Source organism: Haliotis rufescens, unplaced genomic scaffold, assembly GCF_023055435.1.
Source record: "Haliotis rufescens isolate VD_foot unplaced genomic scaffold, xgHalRufe1.0.p SCAF_8, whole genome shotgun sequence".
In the NCBI taxonomy this organism is placed as follows: Eukaryota; Metazoa; Mollusca; class Gastropoda; order Lepetellida; family Haliotidae; genus Haliotis; species Haliotis rufescens.
Window position 1 is genome coordinate 3,122,036 of NW_025964372.1, and position 13,216 is coordinate 3,135,251.

Here is a 13,216-nt window from a genome sequence, read left to right on the forward strand (position 1 = left end):
CAAAGCTCGTGAAAAGCGTTGCTGGGACACAGTGAAAATAAATTCTTGTATATGTTGAACATCAATGTCAGAGAATAATCAGATTCGAGTATCCGCGGGAACAAGTTTCATTTGGCGCAAAAGGCAAAATAGTAGTGAAAAGTATTTAACGGCATCATTGAAAATCAGTGATAACACCTGGGTTTTTTCGCGAAAAGTGTAAGCACGCCTTGCTCTTCTGATAACGCACGCCACACACAAACACTTTGCGTCAAAACTAAGTGTTTGTTTGTTGTATGAAGCCGCACAACAATACTACAAACCCTAACTCACGTTAGTTCAAACGATGCTGGACAAGATCGTTCTGCTGGGACACGCTACGGCGGGGAAAACCTCACTGATCCAGCAGTTCACAGAGAGAACATACCGCCGGACCTACTCCCCCACCGTCGAGGACTTCTATACGCAGGTGGTCAAGTTTCCAGGTGGGTCTGAATCTGAGTTATAGGTGTCAAGGAGGAAGTCTTTCGAACATCACTAATTCAGATCTGTTTCAATTCTGGACTAAATTTATGGTTCATCATTTACTATGTCAATTTAATCCGAACCTGTGCAATTAAAATTATATTTTTCAAATGATGATAATGATGATTGTGTTGATGATGATGGTGTTGATGATGATGATGATGATGATGGTGGTGTTGATGATGATGATGCTGATGATGGTGGTGTTGATGATGCTGATGCTGATGATGGTGGTGTTGATGATGATGATGATGATGCTGATGAAGATGATGAAGATCAGACGACTAAAAGGATCGTGTGGTAAACAACGTAATTTGATAATTTACAGACCGCCGTGATGGTATGATTGTTGCATATAAGTCTTTCTAAATGTTTCTGACATGTGTGGAAAAATAACCAATAATGCCCAGGTATTAGAAAACAAAGTCGTTCAGTAAATTTCCTGACAATAATAGTAAGATCAAACAACCTGTTTCTACACAAAATTCCTGAACCACTTCTATTGAACTTCAGAATAGGCTGTGTCGTTCTGTCAAGTAGTGTGACGTGAAGTTGTTTGTTTGTTTGTTTGTTTGTTTGTTGTTTAACGCCGCACTCAGCAATATTCCAGCTATATGACGGCGGTCTGTAAATAATCGAATCTAGACCAGACAATCCAGTGATTAATATTATGAGCATCGATCCACGCAATTGGGATACGATGACATGCGTCAACCAAGTCAGCGAGCCTAACCACCCGATCCCGTTAGTCGCCTCTTACGGCAAGCATATTCGCCTTTTACGGCACGCTGAAGACCTATTCTACCAAGGATCTTCACGGGTCCATGGCAATGGTTACAAAGCAACTGTTATAGTGGTTTAAATATAAACGATTCACATGTTCACAGAAGTTACGTCCCTGAAAGGGTCTGTTTCACATTCATGCTCTGCTAATAGGCTCCATTGGTCGTAATTCAGTTCTCGCAGATATTAAAACATCAAAACATAAATTTAGTATGTGAATAGATGTATTTGTAACGCATAGTATAGGATTGGGCTTAGGGAAAGTGATAATGAGTTCAAACACTATCCTCGTTTTATCTTGGAAGCAGCTGAAGGGGATATAGAAAAATGTTATATCGCAATACATGCTTTAGTTGAAAAAAAATGCATATTATTGCTTTTTCAGAATTTCCTTCTAAAATATACCAAAGGCTCTCGTGTGATTTGTAAAAAAGTAACAATTCACTCTGTGGGACACAATTGTAAGAAATTACACTTATAAATACTGTCGCAGAATTACATGACAGATACGTTCCCCTTTCGTCTCTGCAGTGAGGTGAGGTGAAATTGGGTTTAAGTCGCGTCCAAGATTATTGCACGCAAATAGCGACGTGAGTGTGTGTGTGGCTGTTCGTACTAGTCCGGACTAATGCCGATTTATAGTGCTAACTCACTGAGATACCATGCCGCAGTTTAACATGAATATCCCACTCAGACACAATATACTGACTCCGAGCCGACCAGACCCCTTTATGCCGAGCGCCAGACAGGGTAACAACAAGTACCATCTTTTAACGTATTTCGATATGACGCGTACAGGGATCGAACCCCGGACCTTCCGCTCTCCGGGCGGACGCTCTACCACAAGACCACGGAGGCAGTCCGTCTCTGCAGTAAATAAAATGCATATGGTTGAATGTTAAATACAAACACTGTATTTTAAAGTTATTGACCCATAGTGTATATATACAAAAGCAAATTACCATAAATATGACAGTGATGTTTGCATGGTACATGTACTTTTGACATTGAAATTATAAAAGGATACGCAAGATACCGCAAGTTTGAGATACGTTATCACTGAATTTGCAGCTCAGCAAGATATAAACGCATGGACATGTATGTGGGATATATATATCTGGATTGTACTCACAAATAGGACCACATTATTAAAAAATGTGATGGTTATGGTGTGAATATTTATACGAAATGTTTCTGTAAAGTATTTGTTCAACAAATACGTTACCAAAAGATACGTTACAATTTCCCGCTTCGCTGACTATTCATGTTAACAGGAAAATGAATAGTTCAGTGAGAACGACTGTTTGAATGTATTTTTATATTTAATAAAGACACAGGGGTGCAACGTATCTGCAGTTTTACGGCTTTGATAAAATATCTGTTGGATATGCAAAAGTCTAATAAATGTTCGTTATCCTTTGAAAGGTACCACCAAATCCCCACCTTAACAATTAATCTTAATCTTTAATTCAATCAAGGAAGGACTTTCGTGATGTTCACAGAAAGTATTTACAGCAAACTACGGTTATAACGAACACGCTTATAACGAACTGACGGATAAAACGAACTTACTTTTTGGTCCCGACTACTTGCTGTAGTCATGCTGTATATGTACTTATAACGAACTACGGTTATAACGAACTAAAATTAATAGTCCCTTTGAGTTCGTTATAACCGTAGTTAACTGTATGTTCACAGAAACCTCAAAGGATTTGCTTCACTTCATACGATCTCAGAAAGAACCAGGTTCAATTTTGTAAAAAGCATTTGATTTCTCAACTTTGTACACCACTATCCTAAATGGCAAACTTAAAGAAAAACTTCATTCTTGATTCGTGGAGCTTGAACCGTGGTGACCATGGATGTAGTTATATATATATCTTCAGAGGTTCGGGTCAATTTGTCGAAAATGGAAGCACTTTCCGTTTGAAGTTTACTGAGAAACCAATATGTGTAGGGCTGGACCTGCTCATTGATAACATCTTTGTATCTTTGGGGTAAGACTTTTCAGCAAGAAGAAGCACCCCATGGGAACCGCTTGTGCTAACGTTCTTGTCGATCTGTTTCTTTATGGGTATGACTAGGAATTTCTGCTCGGATTGGCAAAGTCAGAACAAGGTAATTTGGCCAGTAATTTTAACGTTAGCTTCAGGTATATCGATGACCTGATCCCTTTCAATAGCCATCAAATAGCCACTTCCCTTCCACTGATTTAATCCACCTAAATTGGAAATAAAGGAGACCAGTGAGACTGCCTCATCTGTTTTATATTTAGATCTGTGCAGACAGATTCAGAGTGACAAAACACTCTCCACAAGACTGTATGACAAGAGGGATGACTTTAACTTTCCAATAGTCAACTTTCCGTTTATGTCGAGGAATATTCCTGCAGCTTCAGCTCTTGGTGTCTACATTTCACAACTTTTGAGGTACAATCGAGCATGCTCTTTCTACCAATATTTCACAGAGCGTCATACCACTCTTGCTCAGAAGGTGTTTGATAAAGGTTACAACATTCAATGCCTCAGTAAAGTGTTCCAAAGTTTTATGGTAGACACATGGAGGACATTTCCGAATTTGACGCACCAGTGACAAGAACGAAGTACGATGAAGTTCCCCATTTTGACTTATGTTCCCCATTTTGACTTATGTTCCCCATTTTGACCATATGTTTTTTTTCAGGTGAACAATTGATTTGCCGTTGCATGTGTTTTTGATGGATGCCACCTGTGGGGCATGATACTCTCATCTTTTCGCGAACACCTTGTGTCATCACTATTTGACCGTGATTCATAAAAACACGCTCTTGATGTTGGCTCTGCTTTTGGCAGAGATTTCTTGATGAACATGGATAGGTTTTGTCGCTTTTATTATTTTAAAGGCATGTGACAAGAGACACGTGTTGGAAAGCCATGTGATAATAGACCCGTGTAAAGGACTGTGACAAGAGACGTTGTGTTGTAAAGGCATGTGACAATAGACGTTGTGTTGTAAAGGCATCTGACAATAGACGTTGTGTTGTAGGGACTGTGACAATAGACGTTGTGTTGTAAAGGCATGTGACAATAGACGTTGTGTTGTAAAGGCATGTGACAATAGACGGTGTGTTGTAAAGGCATGTGACAATATACGTTGTGTTGTAAAGGCATGTGCCAATAGACGTTGTGTTGTAAAGGCATGTGACAATAGACGTTGTGTTGTAAAGGACTGTGACAATAGACGTTGTGTTGTAGGGACTGTGACAATATACGTTGTGTTGTAAAGGCATGTGACAATATACGTTGTGTTGTAAAGGCATGTGACAATATACGTTGTGTTGTAAAGGCATGTGACAATAGACGTTGTGTTGTACAGGACTGTGACAAGAGGCGTTGTATTGTAGGGACTGTGACAATAAACGTTGTGTTGTAAAGGCATGTGACAAGAGACGTTGTATTGTAAAGGACTGTGACAATAGACCAGTGTTGTAAAGGCATGTGACAATATACGTTGTGTTGTAAAGGACTGTGACAATATACGTTGTGTTGTAAAGGCATGTGATATAGATTATAAGGGTCTGTAACAGTAGACATGTGATGAAAGGGTCTGTAACAGTAGATATAGATTATAAGGGTCTGTGACAGTAGACGTGTGATGTAAGGGTCTGTGACAATAGATATAGATTTTAAGAGTCTATGACAGTAGACATGTGATGTAAGGATCTGTGACAATAGATATAGATTATAAGGGTCTGTAACAGCAGACATGTGATGAAAGGGTCTGTAACAGTAGATATAGATTATAAGGGTCTGTGACAGTAGACGTGTGATGTAAGGGTCTGTGACAATAGATATAGATTATAAGGGTATGTGACAGTAGACATGTGATGTAAGGGTCTGTGACAGTAGATATATATTATAAGGGTATGTGACAGTAGATATAGATTATAAGGGTCCCTGACAGTAGACGTGTGATGTAAGGGTCTGTGACAATAGATATAGATTATAAGAGTATGTGACAGTAGATATGTGATGTAAGGGTCTGTGACAGTAGATATATATTATAAGGGTCTGTGACAGTAGATATAGATTATAAGGGTCTCTGACAGTAGACATGTGATGTAAGGGTCTGTGACAGTAGATGTAGATTATAAGGGTCTCTGACAGTAGACATGTGATGTAAGGGTCTGTGACAGTATATATAGATTATAAGGGTCTGTGACAGTAGATATAGATTATAAGGGTCTCTGACAGTAGACATGTGATGTAAGGGTCCCTGACAGTAGATGTAGATTATAAGGGTCTCTGACAGTAGACATGTGATGTAAGGGTCTGTGACAGCAGATATATATTATAAGGGTCTGTGACAGTAGATATAGATTATAAGGGTCTCTGACAGTAGACATGTGATGTAAGGGTCTGTGACAGTATATATAGATTATAAGGGTCTGTGACAGTAGATATAGATTATAAGGGTCTCTGACAGTAGACATGTGATGTAAGGGTCTGTGACAGTAGATATATATTATAAGGGTCTGTGACAGTAGATATAGATTATAAGGGTCTCTGACAGTAGACATGTGATGTAAGGGTCTTTGGAAGTAGATATGGGATGTAAAGTTTTGCTTTCAGCAGATATTTATTGTAGCTATGTAGGGATTTGTCGCTTTATTTTTTGTCTGTGGCCTGGGTCAAATGCCACTGGAACGTGATATAATGTCTCGTTCCTAGTTTACACAACTTTTTGATGACATGTTTTATCTTTTATGCGATAATTTGCCTGTAATTCCTTCATACGGTCAAGTTATATATTAGTTGATTTGCAGATGGCCTATTTCGAGCTGTGGAGATCATCGACACATCCGGTGGAGATGACTTCCCTGCGATGAGATCTCTGCGAATCACACAGGGAACAATGTTCATCGTAGTATACGCCATAGACGACATGCATTCTTTCAGGGAGGCCACCAGATACTGCAACATGATCAAGACATGCAGGAGTAAGTAACCGTGTGTAGGATTCATGCAGGACGAAACATCCTGGAAACGTCCTGACATTTTGTAAAATATTAAAAGCCTGGAAATGTTTAACAATTTGAAAAATAACCAAGAAGTCATGTAGATGTCCAGGCACCGTTCATGCCTAAACATGTTTTGCTCAAATATTAAATGTCTTTTTAATGGATCAAATTTGAAATTCAGTGTGAAAAGTATTTCTGCCGAAAATCCAAAATGGCCGCCAAAATACATTTAAGATAATGTTGACATCAAAGGAAGATTACATTTTATCAAACTTCATCATCTCCCCTCCTATTTGAAGCGACTCAATGTTTGAACCATAACGTCATGTGGAATATTCTTTAGTTTGTCATTGGCATATAATACAAATAAAAGAAAACTGATTATTATTTTTACTCTGCCTTACATTCGGAACAAGTCATTCTCTCCTCGTGGTAGTCTATATATTAAAAGGTACCAGTTTTCTTTTCAAATATCACAGTTATGCGAACATAAACATACCTTTTGATCAGAAAGCCTTCCCTAAGAAATCCATCTGCTGGATGCCATTTTGGTATGGGCGAGTGTTCATACTTTTTCAAAATGAAACCCATCATAAAAAAGAGCTGTGTTTTTGTAAATAACAGTTCCCCTCTAACAAAGATCATAATAAGTGCACAACCTTAATTTGGTATAGGCTTGTAATATGTTGACAGTCATGTTGTTGTTTTTTTGTGTTTTTTTTTGGGGGGGGGGGGTGTGTTTTTGTTTGAAAGTGATCAAAAAGACAGCAAGGGATAGTTTTGTCATGACGTTCCTTTTCTAGTGACAGCTTGCTGTTCACTAACTGTATTACAGAAGGGTCATGTGATGCAATGCTATGTTTTTTGCAATGTTGCAATTGTTTGTTTCAAAAGTGTTGTAAGCTGGCTGCTCGTTCCATGAATATTTCTTTCCTTACAATCGATTTTGTTAATTATATCAAATTGGAAAGCTTTTGGGTGATATACCTCCGCCATCTGTAAAAGACTTATCAACCATCTGAACGAAACATATCCTGAACTACGTTTTCAAGCTGAACGCCATTCCTGATAAAGTCATATTGATTACATATTCTCGTTTTGATTGAAATACCATGCTATATGTGGCTCACCAGGGTGTTCTACACAAAGATACACTTGTGTCCTGTACAGAAATGGCTTCCATGTTGACGTTTTTAGGTCACGTGTCAATTTGTGTCTTCCAGCCTTTGGATATCCCTTGATGACGTCCTTTAAATGACATTTTCAAAGTATCCATCATTCTTTTCAGAAAACGCTGACGTTCCTATTTTATTTGCTGCGAATAAATTGGACAACGTTGAGAAAAGAATCATCACTTCCGAGATGGCACTAGACATGGCGAGAAAGTTGAATTGTCCCCATGTGGAGGTGAGCGCCAGATGGAACCTGAATGTACAGGGCATGTTCGATATGGTCCTGTCCATGAAGCTCGCTGTCAGAAAGGAGAGCACAGTTCAGCCTAGGAATGACAAAGTCACACGACCTCGCTTTGATTGCTTGAGTGAGAAGAAATCTCCGGTTCCGGATCGAGGGAAGTTTCCAATACAGAGGTCGAATACTTACCATGGGTTCTCCAAAGAAACCATTGCAAGAGCTAAGCAACATACCATGCGACAAAACAGTGTTGATTTGAAGTAGTCACGTAATAACGCAGGCAAATATCAGGGAACATATCAAGCGCAAGAACAGTTGTAATATATTGGATTCAGAGATGTTTTATGGGCAGTTTGTATTTCACAGATGGCAAGGACGTAAGTGTGGAATAAGGGGCAGATGAAACATCAGGGTGGAGGGGGAATTCTGTTTATGGATTAAATATTTTTCAGCTACAGCAGCAAGCTCAAATATTTTAGCAAGAAAAACACATTGCAATAATGTAATTTTTGTGGTAGATAATGTCTTTTTTCAAAAGTCTGAAGCATAATTGTTGTTTTTCAAGAATGTTCTGTGCCAATTTATGTTTTTCGATAGAATCCCAGTCCCCGTAGGCTTTTGAGGAAATAGTTATTTGATGTTATCGTATATTCAGCCATTGCATGTTTTAATTCCACTTAAAGTAAATTTAATTCCACGTTAAGTAATCTTTGATTCCACCTAAAGTTGTGTCTAATTACAGGTAAAGTAATATTTTTTCCACGTTAAGTAATCTTTGATTCCACCTAAAGTTGTGTCTAATTACAGGTAAAGTTATATTTTATTCCACGTTAAGTAATCTTTGATTCCACCTAAAGTTGTGTCTAATTACAGGTAAAGTAATATTTTATTCCACGTTAAGTAATCTTTGATTCCACCTAAAGTTGTGTCTAATTACAGGTAAAGTAATTTTATTCCACGTTAAGTAATCTTTGATTCCACCTAAAGTTGTGTCTAATTACAGGTAAAGTAATATTTTATTCCACGTTAATTAATCTTTGATTCCACCTAAAGTTGTGTCTAATTACAGGTAAAGTAATATTTTATTCCACGTTAAGTAATCTTTGATTCCACCTGAAGTTGTGTTTAATTACAGGTAAAGTAATTTTATTTCACGTTGCCATTGGTAGCAAAGTACGTTATGTCTCAGTCTCATTAAAATCCGATCTCAGTTCTCGCTATCGCTGAACAAAGATCTGAGGACATCCCATTACGGGTCACGTCAGAACGACCTTTCATCCAACCAATCAAAGGGTCGCTTACCAGATGATGAAAGTGACAGTCGGAATGTGTTTTCTGATCATGCAACCTCGAAAACGTTAAAACGGGGTATTCCGAACGACAGTTACGGCCAGTACGACTGATTCCGTCAAAATTATCGTCTATCTCACGCTTCCGAGGGATACACGTTTGAACGGAGGAGGCGTTGCACAGCCATACAATCGAAACCATAGATTAGACATTCCGAAATGCTCGTTTGTTCAGTTTTCAAAATTTTAATCGAGAACTGTGTCAACATTTTTTCAAGCGTAGCCTGAAATGGAAGTCGCCATGTTGAAACGAGTGCTCGAGAAAGCTGCATTCTAATTGGCTGATGTCGACTTCTTGATCGTTTTAGTGGCCGGTCAAAGTTCACGAAAGGTCGTTCTGACGTGACCCGTAATGGGATGTCCTCAGATCTTGGTTTAGCGGTAGCGAGAACTTAGATCGGATCTTAATGAGATTGTGTCTCGGATAGACTATTGCTCGGATAAATTGGATGAATTGTCAGGCTGCATCTTCGACAGCGTGATAAGTTGCTTATAATATCAACCAATGGTTTGACTTCCTCAGATGCGATTTTTGTCCTATCTATTTTTACTGTAATAAGGTCGAACAACTTTCCACCCATATGGGCTATCTGTCAGCAGCGGATACCTTAACGACAGCACGTGAGGGTAATGTCAATAACTATAATTAGTTCATTCGTGACCAACTCGTGTTATTCCGGGACAAGCCGAATAGCGACTCTTGCCCCTCTCGTGGCCATTTTTGCGACCGGGTTCCGTCTTAGCGCAAACGGGCATACCTAAAACAATTGTCAACTCGTTGCGTAATGGTTCACATATTATTTCCCCATGTATTATATATATATTTCAGATGCAATTTAAAACACATTGGAACGTGCGGAATTATACAGTATGATTGAACACATTTAACTGTTTCTTGGGTATATTTTTAGATGCAAGATGTAGAATCAAAAATTATTTCTGAGGGATTCTTTGACAAAGAACTTAAAATCATACGCGCATTCTGATTGGTTTGTCGTATTTTCGCACATAACATTCATCGATAGGGGACGAGTCTTCTTGCAGGTTACGGAAAGGGGCGAGTGGTGACGGTTGTAATTAGTTGTGCGTTAACTATAATTGTCCAGGGCAAAACTATAATTTTGTACACTACTCATGGGGGTTGAGCAAGCTTTATTACTTTTCCAAAGTGCCGAATGTAAGTCAAATCTTATGTTTCATTGGAGTTGTGTTGAAAAGAAATCTGCTATAAGTATCCAACGTCAACTGACGGTCTTGGGCGTGATATGGCGTCAACGTGGGATGAGGTGAGGTGAAATGGGGTTTAACGTCGCGTCCAAGATTATTGCACTTATATAGCCACGTGCATGTAAGTGTGTGTGTTTGTGTGGCTGCTTGTACTAGTCCGGACTGATGCCGATTTATAGCGCTAGCTCACTGAGATACCATGCCGCAGTTTAACATGAATATCCCACTCAGACACAGTATACTGACTCCGAGCCGACCAGTCCTTGTTTTAGCCCCTTAATGCCGAGCGCCAGACAGGGTAACAAGAAGTACTATTTTTTAACGTCTTTTGGTATGACGCGGCCGGGGATCGAACCCCGGACCTTCCGCTCTCCGGGCGGACGCTCTACCACTAGACCACGGAGGCGGTCCAACGTGGGATGAACATGGCGAAAGAAGAGACAGTGGTCACTGATAGACACCGAGGAACTGATGTATATGTGGTTAAGAAAATCCTTAAGGATCGCTCATGCCTGTATCCAGAGACAGGGGCGGTCGGGTAGCCTAGTGGTTAAAGCGTTCGCTCGTCACGCCGAAGACCCGGGTTCGATTCCCGACATGGGTACAATGTGTGAAGCCCATTTCTGGTGTCCCCCGCCGTGATATTGCTGGAACATTGCTAAAAGCGGCGTAAAACCATACTCAGTCAGTCAGTATCCAGAGACAGCCATAATTCCTAGGGCACCAACGCCGCATCGGAAAACATTGTTGCTGCTGTGGCGCGGACACAGTGGTTTGAATATGTTTGTGAAAATCCTGCGTCGTCAGAAATGGTTGACATCATCTCGCCATATTTCTTCCCGGGTAATATTATTCAAATATTCGATATGTTTATAGAAATTATTTCACCGATAACTGATGTGAACATGGTCGATGAGCCATCATGCTTCATAGAGTCGGCTCCTTTGAACTTTCAGCATCTTAAAATTGCTTACATGAAGTGCGGTATCCTTCCCATTTTGAATCCATTCCTGAAACCTTCCGGATAAAACGTCCGCATTCTTGGTATAAACTCAACATGAATGACACGATTTTTCCTATATATTAAGTCTTTTATATTTATGTGATACACACCATATTTAACACGGTAGTTATACAGGAAGCTAGAGGTATCACCGCATCACGAATTTACACATATTTAAAGCGATGAGACACACAACATATTCAACACGGTAGTTATACAGGAAGCTAGAGGTATCACCGCATCACGAATTTACACATATTTAAAGCGATGAGACACACAACATATTCAACACGGTGGTTATACAGGCTTCCAGGTCGTGGTAGATGTATACTGAACAACAAAAGTACCTGGGACATTGAATATGATTTAATGCAAAGTTATTTTTTTTACCAAATCTGAAACAATTTCGGTTTGCAACAGATAAAAGACTTCTGTAAGTGTTCGAATGGTTTAATTTGCCATACTGACCTCAGAAAATGTGTGATTTCATAAAAAAAACCATGAACATGCCAAAATGTCAATTTACAAATCAATAGCGTGTGTGTGCACCTCTGGTTGCGATGCAAGCAATACATCTTCGTCTCATGGAATGGACCAGGCGTTGCACAAAGTCCTGTGGGATATCTGTCCATATCTGCTGGAGCATGTTTCGAAGTTCCTGGAGTGTCTGTGGAACACGTGGTTGACGTCGAAGGCGCCGATCCATCTCATCCCACATGTGCTCGATTTGTGAGAGATCATACCGTAACGCTGCCGCCCCCGAACCGATCTTCTTCTATGACACAATGATGGACGTAACGTTCACCTCGACGTCGGTACACTCGAATCCGTCAATCGCTGTGGCTGAGGTGAAAACGAGACTGTCAGTGAATAGAACTTGTCCCCACTGCATGGTCGTCCAGCGTAGACGTTGTCTGCACCACTGTAGACGTGCATGATGGTGGTATCCTGTTAAAAAGGGCACGTCTGGCGGGTCTTCTGACGAAAATCCCTGCACATCTGAGGCGACGACGTACGGTTTGGGAAGATATTCGTCGAAGGCCAGGGATGCTTTTTGCAGTCACTGTTGCTGGCTGGAATCGATTTCGTGGGTGTGTTGTTCGAATCCAGTTGTCTTGTCGATTATTGGTTACGCGAGGCCTGCCACTCCGAGGATGGTCTCTGACTGCATTCGTCTGTTGCCAACGTTGCCATAAACACCAAATGGTGTTTCTGTGGACGTTAAATTGTCTTGCAACATCACGTTGACTCGATCCGGCTTCAAAAATAACAATTGCTCGCGGACACTCATTTTCGGACAGGTGTGGCATTTCGTAATGTTGAATAATTGCGTAATTTTGTTGTCTTTCTGAGAGGTTGTTGTCATCACGATGCTAAACAATGCATATGGAATCCCGTTAACGCACATGTTTTATACCCATTCTGGAGCTTGCATAAAAGTCAACTTTTGCATGGAATGCATGCTTTTCTGTAGCAGTTGCGTTTTTGTGACTTGATTCCATACATGTACTACAATATTGAAAACCAAACTTTACTTGTTTGAAAAATACACTAAGATATTGGTGTCACAGGAACTTTTGTTGTTGAGTATATGTTGGAGGTTAACAGTGAGTCACACAAAGGGTTGGAAGTACCACACGGCCTAAATGAACCTCAACAATATTATCTTTCTGGACATCATCGGGATTGGACTTAAAATAAGAATTTTATTTCGGGAAAAGATTGATGTGCCCTGTGATTTTGTAACCCAACACTTCACCCAAATATGCAGTTCGTGAGATGAACAAACTTTAAAATCTACGACTACTGCTCATTTTGAAGGTTGTCTATTGGTTTCAGAATTGGCTGGGCACAAGATCGGGGTCCATATTGTCCGTATTGGCACAACACATAAAGCCCATTCTCGGTGTCCTCCGCCGTGAGATGGACGACATTCCC

The 13,216-nt window shown here is 40.0% G+C and overlaps 1 protein-coding gene across 1 annotated transcript; it reads left to right on the plus strand.

The window, feature by feature from the left end:
* Positions 1–325: 325 nt before the first annotated feature.
* On the plus strand, positions 326–7,963 carry LOC124144672 (ras-related protein Rap-1-like). The gene is made up of 3 exons (XM_046514208.2): positions 326–464; positions 6,092–6,265; positions 7,575–7,963. The coding sequence occupies exons 1-3, from the start codon at positions 326–328 to the stop codon at positions 7,961–7,963; spliced, it is 702 nt and encodes a 233-aa protein (XP_046370164.1).
* Positions 7,964–13,216: the final 5,253 nt, after the last annotated feature.

Bases quoted from the DNA above. Each gene is read 5' to 3' on its own strand.
- LOC124144672 (XM_046514208.2), top strand. From the start codon at position 326: ATGCTGGACAAGATCGTTCTGCTGGGACACGCTACGGCGGGGAAAACC. The intron at 465-6,091 runs GTGGGTCTGAAT...GTTGATTTGCAG, and splicing joins GCAGGTGGTCAAGTTTCCAG to ATGGCCTATTTCGAGCTGTG. The intron at 6,266-7,574 runs GTAAGTAACCGT...CATTCTTTTCAG, and splicing joins CATGATCAAGACATGCAGGA to AAAACGCTGACGTTCCTATT.